The 25,000-nt window shown below is 48.1% G+C and overlaps 1 protein-coding gene across 10 annotated transcripts in view; it reads right to left on the minus strand.

Annotated features, from left to right (window-relative positions):
• The window catches only part of ZNF536 (zinc finger protein 536), a 485,174-nt gene that overhangs the window by 169,595 nt on the left and 290,579 nt on the right, over positions 1-25,000 (minus strand). For all 10 annotated transcript variants that reach the window (XM_017499880.2, XM_017499878.2, XM_037728303.1 and 7 more), the window contains one exon: positions 4,025-4,177. In XM_017499880.2, coding sequence (XP_017355369.1) covers positions 4,025-4,177 — 153 coding nt within the window. The remainder of the gene's footprint in view (positions 1-4,024; positions 4,178-25,000) is intronic.

Raw genomic sequence — 25,000 nt, forward strand, 5'->3', positions numbered from 1 at the left:
GCAAATCTCCTTCTTTTCTTTTTTTTTTCTTTTCTTTCCTTTTATAGAGATGGGGTCTCACTACGTGGCCAAGGATGGTCTCAAACTCCTGGGCTCCAACAATCCTCCCTCCTCAGCCTCCCAAAGTTCTGGGATTACAGATAGGAGCCACTGTGCCCTGCCATATATCCATTTCCTATTGGTTCCATTTGTCTGGAGAACCCTGACTGATGCAATCTCCTTTCTGAGCCTACAATAACTGGTTCTGAATTCGAATCACAGACACTGTACTGTAGAAGAAAAATTGCCATGTCCAATGATTGGATCCTCGTCCACGCAGGGTAATGTTTCCAAGAGGAGAGAAGTTCAGCCCCCTCTGGGTCAAGCAGCCATCAACGTCTGCCCTGCCTGGAGCCAGAGCGAGGCAGCCTCCAGGAACTGAGGGCATTGAGAACTGACAAAATCCCGCAGGAGCCTCCCCTCGGTCCCCTGTGGACCTGGCTGAAGCTTAGGGTGCCCCAGAAACATCCTTGCAACCCGTAGGCTCTTCTGGGCTCCTAGATGTTCAGAGCAACCTGACTGGTGCATGTTGTCAGCACCTCTCCAATAAACAGGTATTAGGAGAAGAGAAACAGTAATTGAGTTAATGCAGTGGGGAGCAAACAGAGAGAGGTTTGATGTTATGTGATCAAGACTTCTAATAAAGATACAGTAGGACAGAAAAATATAGAGAAGGTGCCACCTCCTATCTTGACCAACTAAAGGTATATTTATTACACGTTGGATTTTTAAATGTGGTCATACGGGTCCATTGTTTAAAAACTTCAAAAAGATGACATTTTGGAGTACATGTATTTTTGTTTCATAGACTGCTGTCCTCTGGCTGTGTCATTTAGAAATATAAAAACTGTATGGCATTTGGAGCAAGGAGAGAGATCAGGTCCAAAGAAGAAGGCAGTCAGGGCCTCTCACCAGCTTGGGTCCCACATGAAATCACTTATTAATAAATACGTTGATTTTGATTTTTAATTACTTGTGTAATCTACACTTTTACATTGTCATAATAGATGTTTATTTGGGTGATTTATAACATCTAACACTTTCTGTTCTATTCAAATGCACAAGTGTAAGCATTTTCCAACTTCTTTGTTCTTAGATAAAAGGGAAATTGATCTTTATCTGGTTACCATTCTGCCTTTTACCCACGGCAATGCTGCTTCCAAGAGGTGGTGGAGGTGGTGTGATGTTTCCATGGCTTCTTTCATTTTCTCTCTGAGTCTAGGAAGTTTCCAGAATGCCTCTGTCCACAGCCCTATCTTGTCTCTCTCAATGTCTCCAAAGATTAGTTCAGAAATATTAGTCTTTCTCAAGCTTGGAAATGCAAAGAGCAGTAACCATTTGCTTTCTCCCAGATTCTCCAGAACTTCTGTCAGCTTTGGTCCTATGTTGCCTGGAAATATTCTGTAGAGTGTCTACTCTTACCCCTGCGGAAGCTGACTGGGGTTGGGGCAACCGGGTTAGCAAAGCCCATTGTTGAGAGGCGCTGCCTTTCTTCACTGACCCTCAGTCCCAGCAAGGCTGACCTCACCCTTGGCCAGCCACAACCCGGCTGGGAAACGTGGTCCAGGGTTCTGGGTCGACATGAAATATACAAGGCAAGATGTGCCTGGCCTGGTTTCCACATTCCTGCAGACAGCTCAAGTGTGGGTACCCCATGGGTCACCTCCTGTCTCCTGGCAGTCTGCGGGTCCCCACCCCATCCAACCACCACCACAACCCTGGCTCCAATCTGGGGAGGAAAATGGACATTGGCATCATCTGAGAAAACCAGATGTCTGAGCTGACTGCCTTCGAGCCCGGTCACTTTCACGAATTGACGCAGGAATGCCTGGCTCAGCAAACACTTTCTGAGTGCCAACATGGGCCAGGCTCTGTTCTGGGCTGGAAACCCAGTTGGACAAACAGACATAGCCTTCGCTCTCAAGGAGTTCACATTCTAGTGCATGGAGAGAAAAACAATGAAATACAAATGCTTGGTGTGTCAGATGCCGTGAGCGCTGTGGAGAGAAATGACACAGGGAAGGAAAGGGGTCTAGAAGGTCCTGGTGGGGTCGGCAGTGCACTGCCACGTGGGTGGACCTCCATGGAGAAGGGGGCATCAGAGCCAGAACCTGAAGGGGAGGCAGCAAGCCATGCAGGTGTCTGGCAAAGAAGTTCAAAGGGCAAAGACCCTGAGATGGGAATGCAGGGCCCCCTCCCTGAACCTCCGGGGAAGAGGATCTTCCACTCTGTCCATGCCCAAGAAACCAGCGCTTGGAGCCTGACCTCCAGGCTGTGGTTCCTGTGTTCCCTGAGGAAGGGGCTACTTTCCCTGCAGCCCTCGATCCCTTGGTGCCACCTTGCACGACGCAGGGAAGACAGGAGGAGTCATTCACTTATTCGAGCATTTGTTCTGTCATTCAGCCTTTCAGATAAATTCGTCTGCCCCTACTGGGTGTAAGGTGCCCTTGCAGACCCTGGGGTTATAGAAATGATAGCAATTCAAAAGACGGACAAAATTGCCACCCTCGAAATCTCAGACTCTGTTGGTGGGAGACAAACGATTGACCCCAATGAGGTCATTTCCGAAACTCTTAAGTTTATGAAGAAGATAAAGCAGGGGATTCGTGGGCTGTTTTAGGTGGGGTAGTCAGGGGCAGCCTCTCTGAATAGATCCCGGTGAAGCTAAGTCCCCAGGGACCACTTGGAGGAAGATTCCAGGTGGAGGGAGCATCAGGAACCACAGGTCCTGTGGCTGGAATGGGCATTCTGCGTTGGAGAAACAGGGAGAAGGCAGGCAGCGTTTCAGAGAGATGCCAAGGATGAAGAAGGGGACCAGACGGAGCCAGGAGCAAGGCATGGGCAGTTCTCATGAGGCCTTTTGGGAGAGTGGTGGGACTGGAAGGCCGTTTGAAAGACACCTCTTTGGCCCGAGATGACTCCAAGGAAGGCATGGCACCTGATGAGCAGGGCCAGTGATGTGGCCCAAGGCCGCCTGTGCCCATCTGTCCTCTGGCTTCCCTGGGCGTCAGGGAGATTTGTGGGGATCAGGTAAGGCTCCAGGTGAGGGGCTTCTCGTCTCCCCTCATGCGATGCCCACGCGGCCCCTGTACACTCAATATTCCTGCACAACCCGGAGCCTTATTGATTCCTTGGGAAATAAACCACAATTATTTTTGAAAATAGATGGCATATTTGTCTAGCCTCTGAAGCAGCTCATACTCCAATAGATAAAGTGTCAGGAGGAAAATCAAAGAAAATGGAGGTGTCCATATCTCCGATAGATTTTTTTTTTTTTGTATCGGCAATGTGCAAGCAACAAGCAGAAAAGGTAAAAAGGACCATCACTGAGGGGTGAAGAGAACTCCGTTTTACCAGCCAGTCCTCGGCCAGTAGGACGCAAAAACATGATAAACGGCCAGAGGGGTGCAGCGGCCACCAGCCCCGCTTTGCCTAAGAGTATCTCAATTTGTCCTTTGAGGAGACTCAGGGAAGAGTCGCTTTTCTTCCATGCCACGTGGAGTGACGCGGCCTGACTCACCCGCCCCATCCCAGGTCTGGGCAGGTAACGCAGGCTGGGCTAAAGCCTCTTCTACCTGGATGCCTGGGGAAGTGGCTTCCTTCCCTTCCACACTTAGGAAGGTTGGAGCTGAGACCCCATCACTGACACCTAGGAGACTCCTGGTTCCTGGGGGGGGGGGTGTGGGGAGGGACTCCTTCAATACGGCAGAAGGAAACCATTGGCAAAATGCCGTTATCCCAGGCAGGGACCACTGAGTCTATATTTAAGAGTCCCTGAGTCATTTGTGAGGTGGATGTTAGTTAAGTGACGAATCAGGAAACTAGGGCCACTTCTGACCCACACAGTGGTGGCCAGACAGGCCCAGAGAGAACCTTCCAAAGTTAGTAACCCACACAGCTGTGGACCTGGGCCAAAAAGGAGGTGGAACGGGAGCCACCTTCTCCTCCTCTGGGCTGTGCCCCTGGATGCACTCAGACTTCTCACCTGTGTGTATCCTCAGGTGCACCTTAAGGTGATGGGATGTCCGGAAAGTTTTCCCACAGTATGGGCAGTCCTTCATGGCCGAGCCCAGGCTTCTGTCTCGAAGCAGCGCCGGTTGCTGGACGCCAGCAGATCTCCCAGCCTCCTCGCCAATGTCTGCAGCGAAGGAGAAACGTTCTCACATCACTTCAGCACATGTCAGGAGTTGTTCACACCAAAACTGCTAACACCACACAAAGTTAAACATGTCAATACTACACCTGTCTATTTCATTCTTTAAATCTGACAGAATGCTGACAATTCACGTATTTTCTTGTTATTCTCTTAAATTATTTCATCTTTCCTATCATCGTTTTAAGCAGCATATGGTACCTTTATATTGAACTGAATTAAACAAGAAAAGAAACAGCTGTGTCAGCAGCTGGTTTGATTTCTTCTTTTGCTTAGTTCCTATTAAATATTTTTTTTTCAAAAGTTTAAAAGTGTTGGTGTTTGTTGAATCTGATTAATTTATAATATGAACTCACTGCAGAGTTCACTATAGGACTGAAATCATATTTGCATTATAGCAAGCAACAAATTAAAAAAAAATGTGTGTCAGCTGAGTCTCTAAGACATGCAGACATACGGCTATTTTGGGACAGGAAAGAAAATTATCCAAAACTGATCATTTCTTCCTTGTAGAGTCTTGTATCCATCACTGGCTGGTGTAATCTCATGAAAGGGAGAAGAAAAAGTATGGAAATGCGATTCCACAATTAGCCCGTGATAAACATATAGTGACATATTCCAAGTCATATGCAGAGGCTCAGCTGCAAAACTCCTATAAACTTACAGCACTGCAGACACATCTTTTTGCAGTGACTTGAGAACTTCCTCTGTCAAGTGTCGATACAAATTCTCCTTCCTGCTCTTATTTGTTATGTAACCCAAATCATTAGAAAATGGAATAAAATTTACATATGGCTGCCTTCTGCAAAGAAATCGTGGGACATAATAGTAAATAAAACTGCGAAAGTGTGTAGCGGTTGGAGGATATGTTATTGCAACCCCCGAGGCCCGACATCACACTGCCAAAGAGGTGACATCCAGGGACTCAAGGAGGAGAAGCGAGAGAATCTTCTCTGGGCTCACTTTTCTTCCCGAGTCATGGGTCTACCCATAGAGCAGGAGTCTGAAGGCCGAGCACAGAATCCAAGCTCCTGAGTGTAGCAGGGTCCTCACCATAGCTTCCAGCCCATCTCTAGGCCTCACAGTAAATCCCACTTGGAGAACAAGGGAACCTTCTGGGATGATCAGATCTCCAAGTTCTGCAGAGATCATAATAAATAAGATCTGTGCTTTCCAAGCAATGGAAAATGCAAACTGCTTTTATTCCTCAATGTCTGTTCCTGACGTTCTCTGCTAACAGCCGAAAGGGGCAGACTTGTAGACCATGAGAAAGAGGAAAGCCAACACATTTGTTTTTGTTTTTAAGACCGAGTCTTGCTCTGTCGCCAAGCTGGAGGGCAATGGCACTATCTTAGCTCGCTGCAACCTCCACCTCCTGGGTTCAAGCAATTCCCCTGCCTCAGCCTCCAGAGTAGCTGGGACGACAGGTACACACCACCATGCCCAGCTAATTTTTTGTATTTTAGTAGAGATGGAGTTTCACCATGTTGGCCAGGATGGTCTTGAACTCCTGACCTCGTGATCCACCCACCTCGGCCTCCCAAAGTGCTGGGATTACAGGTGTGAGCCACTGCGCCTGGCCTCTTTTTTTTTTGAGGCAGGATCTCATTTTGTCACCCAAGCTGGAGTGCAGTGGCACAATCATAGCTGGTTGCAATCTCAAACTGCTGGGCAAAAGTGATCCTCCTGCCTCAGCCTCCCAGGTAGCTGGGACTACAGGTGCGGTCCACCATGTCTGGCTAATTTTTTATTTTTTTGTACAGACAGGGTCTTGCTTTGTTGCCCAGGCTGGCCTTGAACTCCTGGCCTCAAGCAATCTTTCTGCCTCAGCCTCCCAAAATGCTAGGATTGTAGGCATGAGCCACTACACCGGACCCAATACATTTAATTCTCATTTGAGTATGCGCACCAAGCAACTGTGGAAACTCTTGGCTTGGTGCATTCTCTCTGCAACTGGACTGTGTATGAACATATAATCACCCTGGGAAAGTTATTTATATTTGACATCTCACTTTAATCCTATTTTCCCCAACTCTTCTAACCATCATTGGAGAGCTGCTCACAGGGTATAATTATCTAGCTTTTTTGTCTTATAATTTTGCACAAGCAGGAAGTTTAGGCTCATCCACATCTGGAACTCAGAGTCACTCCACCAGGTTCTAGATTGTGGTTGTCCAAATGAATGTGGAAAGGCCCTCAAAAATGGCTTATTGATCAGGACGAATGGGCACAAGAGAGTGTTGCAAAGTCATAATCAGACAAGTGCCCTACATACGGTCACAGAGCCTCCGTGTCCTGCATGTTGAGTCCACCAGGAGCTGCTGCCAGAGGGAGTGATGGGCAGATGTCATTTCCAGCCAACCACACCCTAGCTTTCGACAGTGGGAAGACTGTCTCCTTCTACCCCTCTCCCACCCCCACCCATCCCAAACCTGAGCACACTGCATTTGCCCTCCCGGCCTCCATGAGCTTTTCTTTTGCTGGGATCATGAAGGTCAGCTTCAAACAGTGATGAGCCTCATTAAAATTCTGCCCAAGTGCTCCTGGCAACTTAGTCGAGATGCTCAATTTAAGTTGGGAGGCCAATCGCTGTTGGTTTGAATTATAAGAAGGACTTAGGTGTCCTGGATGTTGGCTTCAGGATGGAGTTAGGCGGGGGTAAGTTTCAGAAGTGTAATTCCTGGGCCAGGCACGGTGGCTCACATCTATAATCCCAGCACTTTGGGAGACTGAGGCAGGTGGATCATTTGAGGTCAGGAGTTCAAGACCAGCCTGGCCAACATGGTGAAACCCTGTACCTACTAAAAATACAAAAATTAGCTGGGTGGTAGCGGTGCATGCCTGTAATCCCAGCCACTCTGGAGGCTGAAGCAGAATCGCTTCAGAGCCTGGGAGGCAGAGGTTGCAATGAGCTGAGATTAAGCCACGGCATTCCAGCCTGGGCAACAGAGTGAGGCTCTGTCTCAAAATAAATAAATAAATAAATAAAAGGAAAGTAATTCTTGTGGGGCCTCCTATGGCATTGGCATGATCTGGACCTTCCCATAAAGGTTCTTCCACCGGAGTCTGCCAGAGAGCAATAGCAAGAGGCCACTGTGGAATGAAGCTGCAGGAGAATGTTCTCATGGTCTCACTTACAAGGGAAAACAAAGCATTGGGTACCCACAGACACAGAAATGAGGACAATAGACACTGGGGGCCGGGCGTGGTGGCTCACACCTATAATCCCAGCACTTTGGGAGGCCAAGGTGGGCAGATCACTTGAAGTCAGGAGTTCAAGACCAGCCTGGGCAACATGGTGAAACTGTCTCGACTAAAAATACAGAAATTATTCAGGTGTGGTCATGCACACCTGTAGTCCCAGCTACTCAGGAGGCTGAGGCAGGAGAATTGCTTGAACCTGGGGAGGTCGAGGCTGCAGTGAGCCAAGATCACTGGGCCACTGCACTCCAGCCTGGGTGACACAGCAAGGCCCTATCTCAAAAAATATAGACGGACACTGAGGATTCCAAAAGTGGGGAAGGCAGAGAGGGGAGCAAGGTTGAAAAATTACCTATCAACCACTATGCTCACGACTTGGACAGCAAGATCATTACAAGCCCAGACCCCAGCATCATGCAATACACTCACGTCACACACCTGCACGTGTGCCCCCTGAATCTTAAGAAAAAAGTTACAAAAAAGAAGACGCTGCAGGAAGGATGGGGGAGGACATATTTCTCTCGGAGCTTTTGGGAAGGATTTGCCCAGGGCACATTACTGACAAAAACAGCGGTATAGCCGCCCTGCACCGTGGAACATTTTGCAGAACGTAAGGATGAGCGCTGCCTCACTATACGTCACTCTAAGTGATGGTCTGTATCTGTTTTCCTTTTATCGTTCTATCTTGGATATGTGTGGCCCAATAAAATGAACAAATTTGTAAGATAAACAGCTTTCTTTGCAGATTTAAGAGTCTAATTTTCGCTTTACACAGAAAAGGGCTTTTTTTTTTTTTGGAGGGCTAGAAGGCCTATGGCGTTTACGGTTAGAGTAATCCTACTGGAAAAACACACTGAACGAGGATGAAGGGCGATTGTGGGTGGTCCCAGGAAGTGTCCAGAGAGGCTGTAAGCCAAGTGCAGTGAAGGGTGAGGGAGCGGGTGCTGGCGGGTCGCCCGCAGGGCGCTGCGCGTGAGTCCCAGCCTGTGCCTGGACGCGTGCTGGTGAGGACTTATGTGCTGAGCTTGGCCCAGTCCCAGCAAGAACCCAAGAGTGATGGGAAGGTGCGGCTGCTCTCAGATTCCTTCTCTACTCTGAGTTATAAAAGCACTGGCATATGCCCCTCTGCAAACTGCAGGATGGAGTCCCATCACTTCGCTCGGCATCCCACACAATCAGGTGGGGAAAGCAGTCATTGGTTTCTGTTGCAGACGGACCAGCCCTTCCAAAGGCCACTCCAGGAAACAGGCAGTAGAAAGACAGAAGTATTGGCCAGGTGTTGTGGCTCACACCTGTAGTCCCAGCACTTTCGGAGGCCGAGGCCAGCGGAACACCTTAGGTCAGGAGTTCGAGACCAGCCTGGCCAAAATGGTGAAACCCCGTTTCTACTAAAAATACAAAAATCAGCCAGGAGTGATGGTGTGTGCCTATAATGCCAGCTATCTTTGAGATTTATTTATTTATTTCAATTTTCTTTTCCTCTAACTTGTGGTATTCCTTCCCTCCCATTCGACATTTTCTCTAATGTGCTAGGTAGACTGAAGGTGGACATGTGGACAGAGGTCAGCCTCAACTCCACAACCTGTTCCTTCCTGCTCACCTGTGAAAAGACAGACCCCTGCCAGCTCCTAGAGACTGAGGTGTCCCTGGAGTGGGGACCTCTGGCTGCAGGCGGGGAGGCCCTTTCTTGCCTAACACACCCTCAGCCTGGGTATGCTCTGGGCTCTCACGGGATGGAGAAACAGTGGAGAAACAGCTCCTGTGACCTCTGTTTCTTTTTCCGACCCCACTGAACCATACAGGATTATTTTTTCAGAAGGGGGTGCCTTGCATGGGTGCAACAAATAATATTCCAGACAGACACGGGCCATATCTGCAGCCCTCCTCGGCTGTAGCCAAGAGCAAATGCGCTGGAATAAGTATCAAAAGCTCTGCCAGTTCTATGCTATGCCAGTGCCTACAGGCCGAAAGCAACTTGCTAAACAAAAGAGAGGTGGATCCAAGTCATTTCAAGGTGTGTTTCAGGAATACGTTACCAGGAACAAGGAGACAGCAGGCAACGGACCTGAATTTTGCCTTCTCAAGGTCAGCAATGTCATCTCCCTGCCCATTTGCTTGTTCTTATCCTCTGAGTCTACAGCAAGGGTGGCCTCGATCAGGTGATATGAAGGTACATGCCTTTTCCAAGTATTCAGAGGAGGCGGTACGGGCGGAAGGAGCTGGGGGATTACAATGGCTAGGGATCATTTTAGAATCCTCATCATCCACTGGACCATAAAGTGGCAGCACCAGTTAGACAAAGAAACGGATACCCAGAAAGACAAACGATTTCCCAAAAGTTAAAGCCCCTATACTGACAAAACACTGTCACCAGCTATCTGAAACCACCCCTGCGGTTGGCTATCTTGCTGTATACAAACGTGATTTGAATGTATGGGTGCCTCATCGCACACTTAACCTTATTTATATATATGTTTGGGATATGAAAGCTTGGTTTATAAAATCATTTTGTACTTGAAGGGTAGATTTTCTCCCAGATTATGTCTAAACACTGAACTTCTTTGTATAATAGCCTTCTTTTCCAAAAATGCTGGCTCAGGCATTAAGAGGCAGAGTATTTTCCTCCAGGGTCCCTAACGTCCAACTGTCCCTAGCAAGTCCGTTCACCCCTCCCCTGGCCCTTGGCTCCCATCTGACCCACGAGGACTACACCGCTGGGTCCCGTCATGCTGAAAGAGCTCAAAGCTTATCCCAGGCTGTCTCTGCTCACTGCCTTTTATTTTGGCCTCACATTCTCCCCCCGACCTCATCCTATAGCCAAAGAAAATACTGAAGTTGGGTCTTAAAGTGGCGAGGAGGAATGACTTTTACAGTAACTAGTCCCTGGATCCCTACATTTCCCAACTTCTCTTACACTGAGCTGAGGACAGGTGGTCCGTTCTGGCCAACAGATGAAGGAGATGAAGAGAAAATGTGCCTGCACCTCCTCTGCCCTCTCCTCCTGGGCCACAATGACCTTGCAACGCAAGGGTTGAGACAATCGGAAAATAGAGGGCACCTAGGTCACTGAGTCACCAGATGGATGACAGCCAACCTGCATCATGCTTTGCATGAATGAGAAATAAATCCTGGTTATGTTAAGCCATGGAGGTTTCGGGGGTAGCCACTGTGGGAGGAGGTCAGAAATTTACTAAGAAGAGTCAATCCTCTACTGGTGAAGTCTTCTGGGTTTATATCCAATCTTTCAGGGAGTCCAATTAACTCACAGAATGAGAGGGAGGAGCCAGAGACAGAGACCAAAGAGGCAAAGTGAGAGGACCAAGAGGAAGAAAAGAGTGGCTTCTTTTTATATTGCACATGGATACCCGGTTCTCGTTTCATCTTAACTCACTGGCAGCCTTACCCTTCAGACGCCCAGAAGTACGTTTTGGGAAGACTTCCATTAAAAAATAAAATACAATGATGACGCTTTTGGCAAGGATGACGGTGAGGGTGAGGTCCAAGCCGTGAATGGAGCTACACCGGCAACCACACATGGGTAAGGTGACCAACTCTGTGGACACCCGGTGCTTACTACGTTTACAGCACAAAATGCCATGATATTTTAATTTCTAGGGAGCTTCTAGTATAACAGTAAATACATTTTCCCAGATGAGTTGTCAGTTAATTCTGCAAGTATGCCTTGTGCAAAGGACATCTTAAAATCGCAGCTCTCACTTCATTAATGAAAGAAAACAAAAAACTATCTGTGGAGTCTAGGGGGTGGAGAAGCAGTTCAGCACAATGACAGCAACAAAAAATCACATCTTTCTTTTTTTTATTGCATTTTAGGTTTTGGGGTACATGTGAAGAACATGCAAGATTGTTGCATAGGTACACACATGGCATTGTGATTTGCTGCCCTCCTCCCCATCACCTATATCTGGCATTCCCCCCCATGCTATCTCTCCCCAACTCCCCACCCCGCACTATCCCTCCCCCATTTTCCCCCAACAGACCCCAGTGTGTAGTGCTCCCCTCCCTGTGTCCATGTGTTCTCATTGTTCAACACCCGCCTATGAGTGAGAACATGCGGTGTTTGATTTTCTGCTCTTGTGTCAGTTTGCTGAGAATGATGGTTTCCAGGTTCATCCATGTCCCTACAAAGGACACAAACTCATCGTTTTTGATGGCTGCATAATATTCCATGGTGTATATGTGCCACATTTTCCCTGTCCAGTCTATCATCGATGGGCATTTGGGTTGGTTCCAGCTCTTTGCTATTGTAAACAGTGCTGCAATGAATATTCGAAAATGACGTCTTTCTTAATGTCCTTGCCCACGTGTGCCAGGGCTTGAAGATCTTTGCAAGAGCAAGATGATACTAAGCCCTTGGAGAAAGTCCAAAGGAATGTATTGTTACTCTTAAAAGCTTAACACTTTCCCTTATTATGAAAACCTTAACACACTCAAATAAAGCAATCAGGACTGGCCCTTTTATTTTTAAAAAATTATTTTAAATTAATGGTATGCATGAAAATTATAACGTCACTGTAAACAATTCTACCTAACTCTTGGAAGACACAACGCATGCTTCGGGTCAGTATCAACTTGGTGTCTCTGTGGTTGGATCAGAGTCGTCAATTTTATGATGGCCATATATAGTCATGCTAAACAGTTAAGTGTTCTTATGGACTGGTGAAAGTATTTGTTTAACTAAAGGGCTATTTTAGAAAATGATGTCCACTTGTGAGGAGGCAACAGGCAGCTAGCTTGCTCTTGTGTTTGTCCTGACGAATGGGGTCGGGATTGGACCTCATCAGCGGGCCCTGGGACACGTGAGATAGAGAGGTGGCATGTTTTCCATGTTGCAAATGTCTCACCCCTCATCCAAACTGAAAACTGAGCAGAGCTCCATTTGCCGGTGGCAAGAGAAGATTTCTGGAATTGGGGAATTAGGTCATCAAAAGGCTAATTTCTTTTTAAAAAAAAAAAAAACAAAAACAAAAAAAAATATGACACTAGGATTTCAAATAGCTTCTCTAAAGCAACCTTTTGATGAGATAAGTGAAAATGAATCAGAAACACATGGATTACATTTTCCTTAAAATACACCAGGGCTTCAAGATCAAGAACTCTGGGCCAAACATGTTTCTGGTTTTCCCAAGCCCTGAGCCCTTTCTTAATTGTCAAGGGAGTCTGTGAAACTCCCCTGCTGGGGATCAGGCCACCCATGAGGCCTCAGCCCTCTGGCACCATGTAATACTGCTGTGACAACATCCCCTGTCATCTGCAGGCCTCTATATCTTCCCAAGGCCCCAGGGGTGGCTATGGGCTGGCCGTGGGCAGGTATTCCAGCCCCCAGGCTGGAGACTGCGACCATAAATGCAGTGGGCCAGGTTTGGGACTCACAGAATCGACCTGGGACAAGACATCAGATGTGACATGTCTCTTTGGGCTCTGCACTCCTGCCTCTTCTCTCTGGGACAGGGACAGTGGGCTGGAGCCCGCACCAGAGACCGTTAGGGTGGATCGGTGCTGAGGGGGTCACCTAAGGACCTGGCCTTGGCAAGAAGTCCCAGGCAGGAGAAATGAGCCTGAGAGAGTCAGCTTAGGCCACTGCCATCTCCTGGGAACAGTTACTCATTTCGCTGCTTTTTAGAATAACCTCCAGCTCCATCTCAAGATGTCTAAGTGGCTCCCTACTGCTCTGACCTCATGCCAACTCTCCACCTGCACTCCCGCCCTCCACCTTTCTGTTCTCCTCCAAGGCTAGGTCCCTTCTCCAATGAGGCTTTGCTCCTGCTTCCTCTCTTCCTGAAATTCTCTTTCCCTAGATTTCTCTTCCGATCTTCATGTAAAAGTCACCTCCCCAAGACAGACTGTCTCTGACCGCACTGTCGGAAGGAATCTCCCAACCCCCAGCTCTCGGCCCATGACACAGTCCATGTCGCCCTTCACAGACGGTTAGCTGACCTGCGTATTAAACTGCTCCCTGCCTGTCCCCTGCCTAGAAGGTTAGGTCCAGAAGAACAGGGGCAGGCACTATGACTTCACGTGACATCTCCAGCATGTGGGAGGCCCTCAGCTCATAGCAGGTGCTCTATAAATACTTCTTTTAACAAATAAAAGCATCAAGGAAGGCAAGCAAGTTGGAATTCAGATACTAAGACCAGTTCCTGACTGTGAGAGGGAGGCTACTTTGAGCAGTTGGCAGGGAGGAACAGCCCAGGGCACAGTCAAACATCGGAAGTGTTCCAGAGTGCTCAGCGCATGCCGAGGCTGAGTTGTGTGACTGCAGAGTGGGGAGGCCTGGGGATGTCCAGGGAGGCTTCCTGGAGGAAGAGGCCTCAGGGTGTCACCCAGTTCTTTGTCCATCCAGGTGAAAGGAACCACAAACACGCAATTATAATCAGCAAGGCCACCAGTGAGCTCCTTAGTAAACAAAAGTGTGGGGCCCCTTTCCCCATTTCATTTGCTCAATTTCTGGTTTAAAAGAAAGATCTGACTATCAGAAGGAGAAACAGCTTCACATAAGCATAAAGAGATAGTCACCCATGGAGAAGCACAGCGAAGCAGATATTTTTAATGTAATCTGTGCTCCTGTTACTATCATAATAAAATATTTGTTATGCCTGTTTTTTCATAATTTAAATACTCCTTTCTTTAAACCAAAAAAGAAGAAAATTATAATATAAGCCTCTACTTTCAGTAAAGCATAAATTCCCAAAAGATGTCTATGTAATTTATTTTCTTAAGAAAAAAAAAAAACTATAGCTTTTAAGATCCTCTTAAGATAATTTACAGCCCCTCCTATTTGGGTGGGGTGGGGGAGGGGAGAAGATGGAAGACCTGACTAAAGGAATTCTTACCTAAATGACACCAGGAACAAGCTGGCCCGATCTTTTTTAAAATGCATTCGGTCAGCCGTCATAACTTGTGGAGTTCAGTTTTCTCCTGGGAATTGGGCACATTGAAAGGAGAAGGTATGATTTGGAGATAACGCCTCCCCTAGAGATGTGTCTTGCCATAGTCTTTTTTAAACAAAGAAGACATCTTAAGCACCTTGCAATATCTTTCATTTAATAGTTGGCAGAAGGCAAGTCCCTGAAGAACGCTGGCCTGTGTCTTTCTCTTTAACCAGCCGAGTGATCCAAGCTTTTAATATAGCCGTTCCAATTATTGTAAAAGTCATCTAGTACCTTATAACCACAAATATTGACAGTTTATTGCACAACACATTCCTGACATTTGAAGGTCACACCATACATAATACATACTCTTTTATAAAAGTGTCTGCAACAAAGAGATACATGATAAACAATTACCTCTCCCAGCCTGTACGCATGTACAGTTTGGGACTGACTCGAGGTTGCAGGGGAGGGACACACACCATTTTAAATAATCTATTAGGGCGGCATGGAGGCATTTGTGATGGGTAATTATGAAATGGTTTGTGTGCCTGCTGCCGTCGGATTGGCTGGCCAGGGAATGGGGTGGGGGCAGTGCCCCTCATGGAGCGCAGGTCACAATGCTTCTGTACCACAGAGAACCCAGCCTCACTTCACAATCGGATTTTCCCCCAAAGCCACTAAGCGTAACAGACTCACAAATACACTCTTGTTTCTCATATTGAAAGAAATTTTGAAAATCCACCAGATCCAGGTGGGATCCCTCCTTAGTCAACAGTGATGCCTCAGGGAGACAATGACCATGCCTGCGGTCACACAGCCATGCCACCTCTCTCTGGGGCTGTGGCATCCAGAGACCTGTGGCACTCCAACCCCGACTTCAGCCCAGCGCAGGGGAAGGGTGCCTGACTGCCAGGTGCAGGCATAAAACAAAAATCAGCATATGAAAAGAGTTCCACAAATCTCTGCTGAAACCCAGAGTGCCCAGGACTCCCTGGGCAAAGCATTCTGAGAGGGAAGCCACTGTCACGGCCCTATCTCCCAAGGCTTCGTGTCTTGTCCCCGCTTGTCCTTCCAGAGCTAAATCTGACAGACAGGTTCAGAAGGCGGAATAAGTGGTGAGGTTTTGCAGCCCAAAAGCCCTCAGGTCAAATCCAAGTTTCCCAGGTCTTAGGGTGTGTAATCCTGGGCAAATTACATAACCTCTCTGTGGCTGGGTTTCCTTATCTGCAAAACGGGAATAGTCACAAGAATTCATGCCTCAAAGGATTGCAGAGACTAAGGTATAGAAATCACTTAGCATGGTGCCTGACAGAGGTTATGCTCCAATTAATAGTGGCTTTCAACATGAATATAGCCAAAGCAATTCGTCATATGTAAAGATGGGGAGACCTGTGGTCTTACTACTTAATACCCCCCCCCCCCCCCCCAACCCCAAGCCAGCTTCAAGCATTGGAATTAGACACATACAAAGCACCAGCATGACGGGACATGTTCCTTCCCTGAAAAGTCCAGGTTGGGGCAGCCCCTCCAAAGCTCTAAAATCCCAGGCAATCCTCCCAAGTTAACAGTGAAAAACAATTCAGGCTGCAACTGAGCTTCGCAGAGATGACAATCTTTAATCACAGATGAAGTGGCAGGTCGTTAGAATCTGCACCAAACTCCCTTTCAGATGATACTAATGGTTGCTGTTTAAAATATACATACATATGTGCATGTATAAACACAAACATATATATATATATATATATATATATATTTAGAACCATATTAAAATAAATAATCAACAAATCCTTAAGATAATCGAAAGCCCGTCCAAGAGTAATTTTATTTGGATATCCAGAACGAACATCTTAAAATTTAAGACAGGGGACCAAAATGATTTCTACAGAGATGATGTGTTTATTAGCACTAAATCCCAGAAAACAGGGCTTCTAGATAAAGAACAGGTTTTTGCATCTGAAAAGCATGCCGATTAGGATGTGTGTGTTCCTTTAAGAAGCTATTCTGTTTTAGAGGGTCGCATGTAGGATAGGGCCCCACGTGACCACAAGGTTGCTATGGTAAATATGCATTTTTTATTGAAGAGTAAACAGTGGCAGAAAACAAGTGTCAATTGCCAGCTCTGAAGTTACTGCCATTTTTGAGCCTCACTGACTTACCTAGCCCTTTACGTTTGAGAACATTTACCAGATGAACACAATCTTTGGACCAATTTAAAAAAAAATGTTTTTGAAGAAACGCTGAACGCTTCACTGTCTTGTAATAATAAATTCTTAGTTGACATGAAAATTATCTATCTATCATCCATCCATCTATCTATCTATCTATCTATCTATCTATCTATCTATCTATCTCTCTCTCTCTCCAGCTCTGCCAATCAGATACAGGCACATGGATCTTTCTGGAGATCTGCTCCCAGCTGGTGGACTTCCAAAGGACAAAACCTTCAGCGTTGGCTCAAGCCACAGAGACAGCTGAGGCCACTCCACTGCCCACTGTCTTGTTACCTGCAGACCAACGGAAGCCAGGGGCGGTGCTCTGCAAATGGCCCTCCCGGTCCAGTGTTGGTGTCTCTGGCAGTGCGATGTCCCACGTTGCTTGAGGGGCAGTGTACTTTACCCAATACAACTGTGACACTTTTAGCAAAGTTTTCACTGTGTTTCCCCTTGTAGAGACTGACAGGAGTATGAATTTATCCCTGTTAGTTCCTGAGAGGCAAGTCTGTTTTCCTCTGATACATCCACATGGGTGAGCTTTCTTGATTATAAGTAAAGCCACGTCACTCCCAGTTACCACTGTGGTTAGCGCCTGGTCCCATCCCAAGTGGTCCCCAACTGGCTTCTCTGGCTAGACACAGGGCTTGAATTTTGTTCTTCTCTGACACCAGTTTTCCTTCTAGCCTGTGAAGTGCAAAGGACAAGGGCTGAGGTTCCACCTCCTCCATTCTCTTCACGTGGCAGGTGTCCAGCCAATATTCACCCCAGTTGGGGGTGAATAAATGAATGCATAAATAAATGAACTGACCTCACTCCAGGACTAGCCTCCTGGGTAGCAGCTTCCAGGAGGAAGTTCAAGTTTGCTTGTTCTTCTTGTGATCACAGATAAAAGTATCGTATTTGGCAGATTTCTCAACGGGAACTTCCTGAAGTCTGGGAATCCCCTAGACTGGTCTAAAGAAATTCTGACCGGAGACAAGATGAGGGTGTCCTCCAACAAGCACCCCCAGAAGGAGCAGGCAAGAGGGGCAGCCCCTGCTTTTCATGGAAGGGGAGCAGCAGGTAGCTGAGCAGTGTCTCCACAGCCCCCAGACATGCACAGAGACGGTCCGATCCTCCTCAACACAGGGAGACACACAGGCCACTGTTAACGCTGCCTGAACAGGCTTGCCCGGGCATTTGAGCACCTCAAAACGCCAAGGGACTAGAGGATCCGAGTCTGAATCTAAACTCTGCCAGCACTGGCTCTGTGGTCCTGAGCAAAGTGCTAAAGCTTCATGAACTTTCATTTCCTGGTTGGTAAAGTTGGATCCCTGGAGAATGGTGCCTATCACAGAGGGTCTGAGTGCTTCATGAGACCATGGGTTTGCAAGGCTGCATGCACTTTAAACCCCGCAGCGGTGGCGTGGCAGAGTGGGAAAGCCACTGACCTGGCAACGGCCAGCTCTGGGCTCCATCAGGCATGGCCACATCCAAGCTGTGTGTTTGTAAATGCCCCATCTTCACCCAGCCTCCACACTCATCTGCCTATGACATGGGAATAATGTCTCCTCCTGTGCAATCTCAAATGAGATCCTGTGACGAAATGTCATCCGTGGAGTCCCAATTGGTAGCCTGCCTAGCCCACCAACTACAAGGTCTAAAATATAAAAAAGGTAAAGCAGCATAAACCAGCAAACCAGCAGGTGGTGTTTTCCATGCCATAGAGTCACCATAGGATCCCCCAAAATAGTCAGCCCCTCCCCCTGCTCCATCCAAGATTTCCTAGGGCCAAGCGCCACCCATCCCTGAGTAGGAACTCCATGTAGGCATGACCCGTCTTCACTGACTCCCACATTGTCTAACCCAGAAGTTAGAGCTTACTTGGCCCTATCCTCCCAACATCCCTTGGAGGGGAGTGGGTGAAGGTGTGGGAGGATGAGGACTGGGGAGGATGTGCCCACTGGGATGACAAGGAGAGAGAGAGAAGCAGGCAGCAGATAGGTCAGGCGTCAGCATCCCAAGCTTCCTCCATGAGGTGGATAATTGGCTTCTCAACATCTCCAAAGAGCGCCCCATTCATCCACCACTACACAGGTCCCAGGGCCCTTCATTCCTACACACCAGAGGCTGGCACCCAGGAAGCCCCCTGGCTAGTCCATGCCCTCCCCCCAGGAACATATGCCCTGATATTGAAAAAGAACTGCAGAGCTTCAGGAACTTGGGACTGCAATGTGATTTCAGAAATGTTGCCTCTCTAAAACATCTTAAAAATCCCAGAGCCGGCTGGCCCGGTGGCTCACCCCTGTAATCCCAGCACTTTGGGAGGCTGAGGTGGGCGGATCATGAGGTCAGGAGATCGAGACCATCCTGGCTAAATGGTGAAACCCCGTCCCTACTAAAAATACAAAAAAATTAGCCAGGCGTGGTGGTGAGTGCCTGTAGTCCCAGCTACTTAGGAGGCTGAGGTAAGAGAATCGCTTGAACCTGGGAGGTGGAGGTTGCAGTGAACTGAGATCGCACCACTGCATTCCAGCCTGGGCAACAGAATGAGACTCCATTAATTAATAAATAAATAAATAAATAAATAAATAAATAAATAAATAAATAAAAATCCCTGAGCTGGCCTTACTGGCCCACTGGGCAAGAAATTTCTCTCTGTTGGACCCCAGAATCTCAACACATGCTGTTTCCTCTTCCCAAAATGCAAACCCCAAACACCAGCTCCAGCGCCCCCACCTGCCTCATACCTGTTCAATCCCACTCATGCTGAGGGTGCAGCTCCAGTGACATTTGCCCTCATCTTCCAGACTAAGTCAGGTCTGCCCAACCACACCAGAATCTAACCTTCAGGACATTTCTCAGAGTTTGCACTGAGTGTATATGTGTGATTAGTATCTGTCTCTGCCACCAAACCCCTGCCTCTTTGAAGGCTGGGATGGAATCTGTTTTTCTCACTCTTGTGTCTCTAGAGGCTCCTGGCACAGAATGTGTTCAGTAAATACTGGTGACTGACTGACTGACTGAATGAATGAATGAATAAATGGTGTTGGGGAGGGCTGGGTACCCTCCCATGATCATGAAATCTAAGGTGTCTGCCTTTTCCTTTTAAGTGTGTAACAAGTCACCTTTGACCTGCCCCTCCAGGGTGTGGGATCCAGCAGTGGGGCCAGGTGGCCTGTGTCTGTGAGCAGACAGGATGCAGCAGGCTCTCCCCAGGAAGGAAGGCTGGACGTGGGGAATCTGGCATCTGATAGCCCAGGGCCCCATTCCCTTGTCCTCTGTCAGTCCAGCCCCCTCCTCCTGGGGCTGCAGGCTGTGGCTCCTCCAGGCTCTCCTTGAGAGTGTGTGTAGGGCTCCCACTACCAGAGCACAACCCGGTGGAGGACGAGGAGAAGCTGGTTTGGTCTTCCCAGCCTCACCTGCCCCAAGGTGCTGTGCAAAGCTTCCGATCCCTCCTGTCCACATCTGCCCCGGCCAGGACCCAACATCCATATGGAAATTCAATTCTATTTTGCAGCAAGGCTGGAGGCTCTTGGGAGCCCCACCCCAGAGCAGGGCGTGGGGAGGCACGTGGTGTGATTTGGGCCAACAGAACCTTGGCATGCGATAGATTGGGCAGGTGCTGGCCTCAAACCGTTGCTGGTGGAGACAGCAGAGCCCAGGCCCCTGGGCGGCACATCAGGCCATTCATTCTGCCTGGGTACTCCCACTGAGTCTCTGGGCCTAAGGAGATAGTCCGCCCAGACATGTGTTCTTGGGGGCTTCCCGCCACACAGGTGCTCTGTGCACACCACCAGAACAAGGAAGCGAACTTGGCTTTCCCATCTGCATGCTGCTCCCGGGATGTTCCTTTCCCTTCAGGCTGCAATCCAGGCTCTCCCATAGCTCCACATCCCTGCACCCCCGTCCCTCTGCCCCCATTCACCCCTGTTCAGGCATCACCCAACGCTGACTGCTAAGGCTCACTTCCATGGCAAATCTGTGGTCTATCTGGTTTACCTTGGCATCCCCAACCTCTAGCTAGGTACCCAGCACACAGTAGGCACTTATTGAATAAAAGGTGACATCACATTGCTCAGTTCAATACCGGTGACGTTTTCCTTCATATGGAAAATCATTTTTTCCATTTCCCCGGAAGCTCTTCTGCACTAATATTCAAAGTGGTGCTGCATACACCACGAACATCGTCCCGGGATGCTAATTCCTATCCTATAATCGAGAAAAACAACTAAATGTTGCAAGGTTATTCAAAACTCCTGCCCCCTATCCTCTGACTTCTCCTTTGGGGAAGATTGCACAGGAACACATTTCCTCATTTATGTGTTAGAGCATGGTTATAATCCACCTATCATGATTGCAATTTTGGGAATCAAAATGGAGATTCAACCCAGCAGTGTGATCTAGATTTTAGCCATATATATTATAATAAATTAAGTCAAAAAAGGAGTTTTGCATTAACTCTTGCTCTATTCCTTTAATACCCTGTAGGAACACTGAAGCCACCCTCCGTAAGTGCTTGGCCCTTCCTGCTGGCTGCCCAGGGCTGCCAGGTTGCTGGTGCCCCTTTGCCTACAAGAGGAGGTGACCGGGCCAGCTGTGGGGTGATGGCTAGACTGTGTGCTTGGAGCATGGACTGGATCAGGCTTCTGAACCCTGAGTACAAAGCCACAGAGAGGCTGCTGTGGCCACTGGCATGCCGAAGTTTCTGGAAAGACGGAGACAGTTCAGGCAGCAGGCTAATGGGAGGGTGCTGGACTGACCTCTGTAGATAGCTCAGTGGCCTGGCAAAGGAAGGGGTAGGGACACACTGTTCCCACCATGTTAATGACCTTACCCAAGTCCTTTCCTATTTTGGGGCTTCGGTTTATACCCCCAAATCATGGAATGGGGGCGGAGGACTCTAACTGAGATTGTCAAGGTTCAATCACACAGGGTTTTCATGTGCTAAATTTGCTTTTTTGTATGTATGCATGTATGTGTTTACTTTTTGAGATAGAATCTTCCTCTGTTGCCTGGACTGGAACGCAGTGGTGTGATCATGGCTCACTATAGCCTCGACCTCCTGAGCTCCAGCAATCCTCCCATCTCAGCCTCCCGAGCAGCTGAGACTCCAGGCACACACCACCACACTCAACTAATACTGTAAATTTTTTGTAGACAGGATTTCACTATATCACATAGGTTATAAGTTTGTTTTTAACATTTACGAATTTGAGACATTTCACTCACACATGGTCAGCATTTCCAGCTTCTCCTGAGAAACTGTTATCTCCCAAGGCTGAGTCCACGAGCCCAAGGAGCAAGGGTTGATGGGCTGGGCAGTGGGTGCTTCCTCCCCACCATCCCCCTTCCCCACCCTTACTACCTGGCCAGCCCCCACCCTGCAGGCATCTCTCTGAATTTGCCATTTCAGCTGAGATGATCCCGGGCACCCTTTCCACCTCTAAAAATGGCCTTAATAACCTCAGTTAGGCAAATAAGGCAGAAGCCTCCAGACTAATTCTCATAATTATGATGGGCCTATTATTTCAAAGCCAGTGATGATTGTGGGGTCAGGTACTCAGAGGAAGAGGGAGAGAAACAGACTTTCAAGTGACAGCAAATACCCTTTGATTCTTCGCTATCATACCACCAAATTGCATCCAGAAATGCTGAAACGTGTGCTCAGAACCTGAGTCAGATTTCAAAGAGGCCCCAGGAGAAAGGGCAGTGATCAGAGGGAGAGATGGATCAACCAGAGAGCCAGGCTTATAAAGACCACATCCCAGGACTCGGTGGCTGGGCCTGAGCCAAGGTGACAGTGACACATTTCTTCACTGCTGCACTGGCCTCGAGATCTGTCACCACACCTGGCCTTTCCCTGTCTTCTCCAAGCTTAGAGAACCTAACTTCTCCTCCCTGCCTTTCAAGCGTTTCTCATCACCACTTCACTTCCCTTGCCGCCACGAAGCCTTGCCTGGCCTCCCGGCACGCCCCGCCTCTAAACCTTTTCTGAACGTTTCTACACAATGACATGCTGCTTTGGAATGCTCACTAATTTTTATCATGTGTTTTGATTCCAGCTTACTTACCAAGAGTACCCCGTAGGTTTGCCTGTCTCAGAATCATCAACAGAGCCGAGCGGAGGGCTGGCCCACAGAGTCACTCAATGAACACATGTTGGTTGACCTTTCCATTGTGAACGGCGCCATTGTAATCTCCTCCAGGGCTTTTTTGGTAGGGCTTCTTCAAGGAGAAATAAAGATCCGACCAAGTGACGGAAAACACTTTAGACTTTCGGGCCTCATTGTCTCGCTTAAGTTTACGTCCCTAGTGTTGCTGAAACGTTGTCCTCTTTCTGTAGCTCCTGAATTCATTCATCCAGCCAGCAAATATTCATGGAAAGCCTGCCCTGCCCAGGTTTAGTGCCAGCTGGTCCATGCAGGCTGGTCCATGCAGGGAGAAGCTGCCCAGGAGGATGACAGACAAGGCAACCGGGTCCTTCCTGCCTGATGTCTACATCTTGCGGTGAGGTGCCTAGTTCTCTCTAAGGTCCTCATTCATCTTAGAACAATTAGACCACAGCAAACATGTCCACCCACTTTAACTTTCTGCCATTCCCCCTCTGTGGATAAATCTCTAGGCCTATGTAGGACTCTCAGCTGAGCACTGGGCATTTGTTTTTTTTTTTGAGACGGAGTCTCGCTCTGCCTGATCTCAGCTCACTGCGAACTCTGCCTCCTGGGTTCAAGCGATTCTCCTGCCTCAGCCTCCCAAGTAGCTGGGATTACAGGCACCTGCAACCATGATGTCTGGCTAATTTTTGTATTTTTAGTAGAGACAGGGTTTCTCTATGTTGGCCAGACTGGTCTCAAACTGTTGACCTCAGGTGATCCACCTGCCTCAGCCTCCCAAACTGCTGGGATTATAGACGTGAGCCACTGCACCTGGCCTGGAGCACTGGGCATTCTTACAGGTATTGATCGACTTACGACCTACGCAACTTACGACCATTCGACTTTACCACCACAATCGCTGGCCAGGACTGCTCCGCGTCTGGCAGCACAAACGTTGACCAGCTGGGCGTACGACAGTGCGGACCAGCTTCCGGCAGCACTACCATCTCCGCATAAACCATTTCAACTGTACATGTAGCCCACTCAACTTATGACCAAATCGTGTTACGACCGGTCTGCCGGTCGCAATCGTGGTGGTAAGTTGAGCTCTAGCTGTATTTTACTTCTGGGAGCGTCCATTAAGAAGAGGAAGGCCAGGAACAATTTTGTATCTGCTTCTACATTGCCCACCATGGATTTCTAGCTAAGGGATAAGACTGAGAAAGTCTCTATGTTTTACCAGTAGCATCCTGAGGTGCCCTCCTGCTGCTGTAATCACAGAGTGCTGTCTGAGTCCCCTACCAGCAGCACGGGACATTCCCCATTAGGACGATTCAGGTTTTCATTCTGACAGAGCAAGACATGCACCAGGGAGAGTAAAATAAATATACCAAAAATAACAGTGATAATAAGAAGAAAATCTGAATTCTTACCATAAATGATGACTACTTCAATAGCAGTTAACATTAATCAAGGACATTCTACGTGCTTTCAAAGAATTCTCTAAATCCATCCTCACAGCAGCCCTGTGGGACGGAAGTTGTTATGTTTTGGGTCATTTTTTAAGACACGGTCTCGCTCTGGTGCCCAGGCTAGAGTGCAGTGGTGCAATCATAACACACTGTAACCTTGAGCTCCTGGGTTCTAGTGACCCTCCCGTCTCAGCCTCCCAAGTAGCAGGGACTACAGGTTTGAGCCACCACACCCAGCTAATTTTCAGGGGTTTTTGGGTATTTTTTATAGAGACAGGGTTTTGTCATGTTGCCCATGTTGGTCTCAAACACCTGAGCTCATCAAATGATCCTCCCATCTCGGCCTCCTAAAGTGCCGGGATAATAGGTGTGAGCCACCACACCTGGCCACAGACTTTTCTTATCCCCGATACACAGATGAGAAAACTGAGGCTTACAGAGGTTGAATTACAAATCCAGGCTCACACAGCTAATAAGAACAGAGCAGACTGGGGTCAAGATCACTGCATTCCTGATACTGAGCTCTGCAAGCTACCCAGAGCCGAACTCAACGATGAGGGTTCCTGACGTCACAAGCACAAGATGAAGATGAAGCAATGAGAAACGCCGCTGGGTGTGGGGGCCAAGACAGGCGCTTCGTGGTAGGGGAGGGGTGGTGCCCTCTGGAATCAAGCAGAAGAAGCTGGTCTTGATGCAGCTGAAATACTATGTTTCTAGAAGAGCCACCAGAAAAGCTGCCTAAAGTCCTAGCAAAGAGAGGCAAGATCCCCCCGGCTCCGCCCCGCAGGTTGGGACACTGCGCTTCCCGACTACCGGTAACTCTTCTGTTTGGTCATCTTTCTTCGCTCCAATACAATCCCAGCATTTTTCCTCTCCCTGTGAGTCTCTTTGACCCCCCCACTGAGGGACCTAGGGGCTCTGGCTTCCAGACACCACCATCATAAAATCA

The sequence above is a fragment of the Cebus imitator genome, unplaced genomic scaffold (assembly GCF_001604975.1).
Source record: "Cebus imitator isolate Cc_AM_T3 unplaced genomic scaffold, Cebus_imitator-1.0 Scaffold261, whole genome shotgun sequence".
Classification (NCBI taxonomy): domain Eukaryota; kingdom Metazoa; phylum Chordata; class Mammalia; order Primates; family Cebidae; genus Cebus; species Cebus imitator.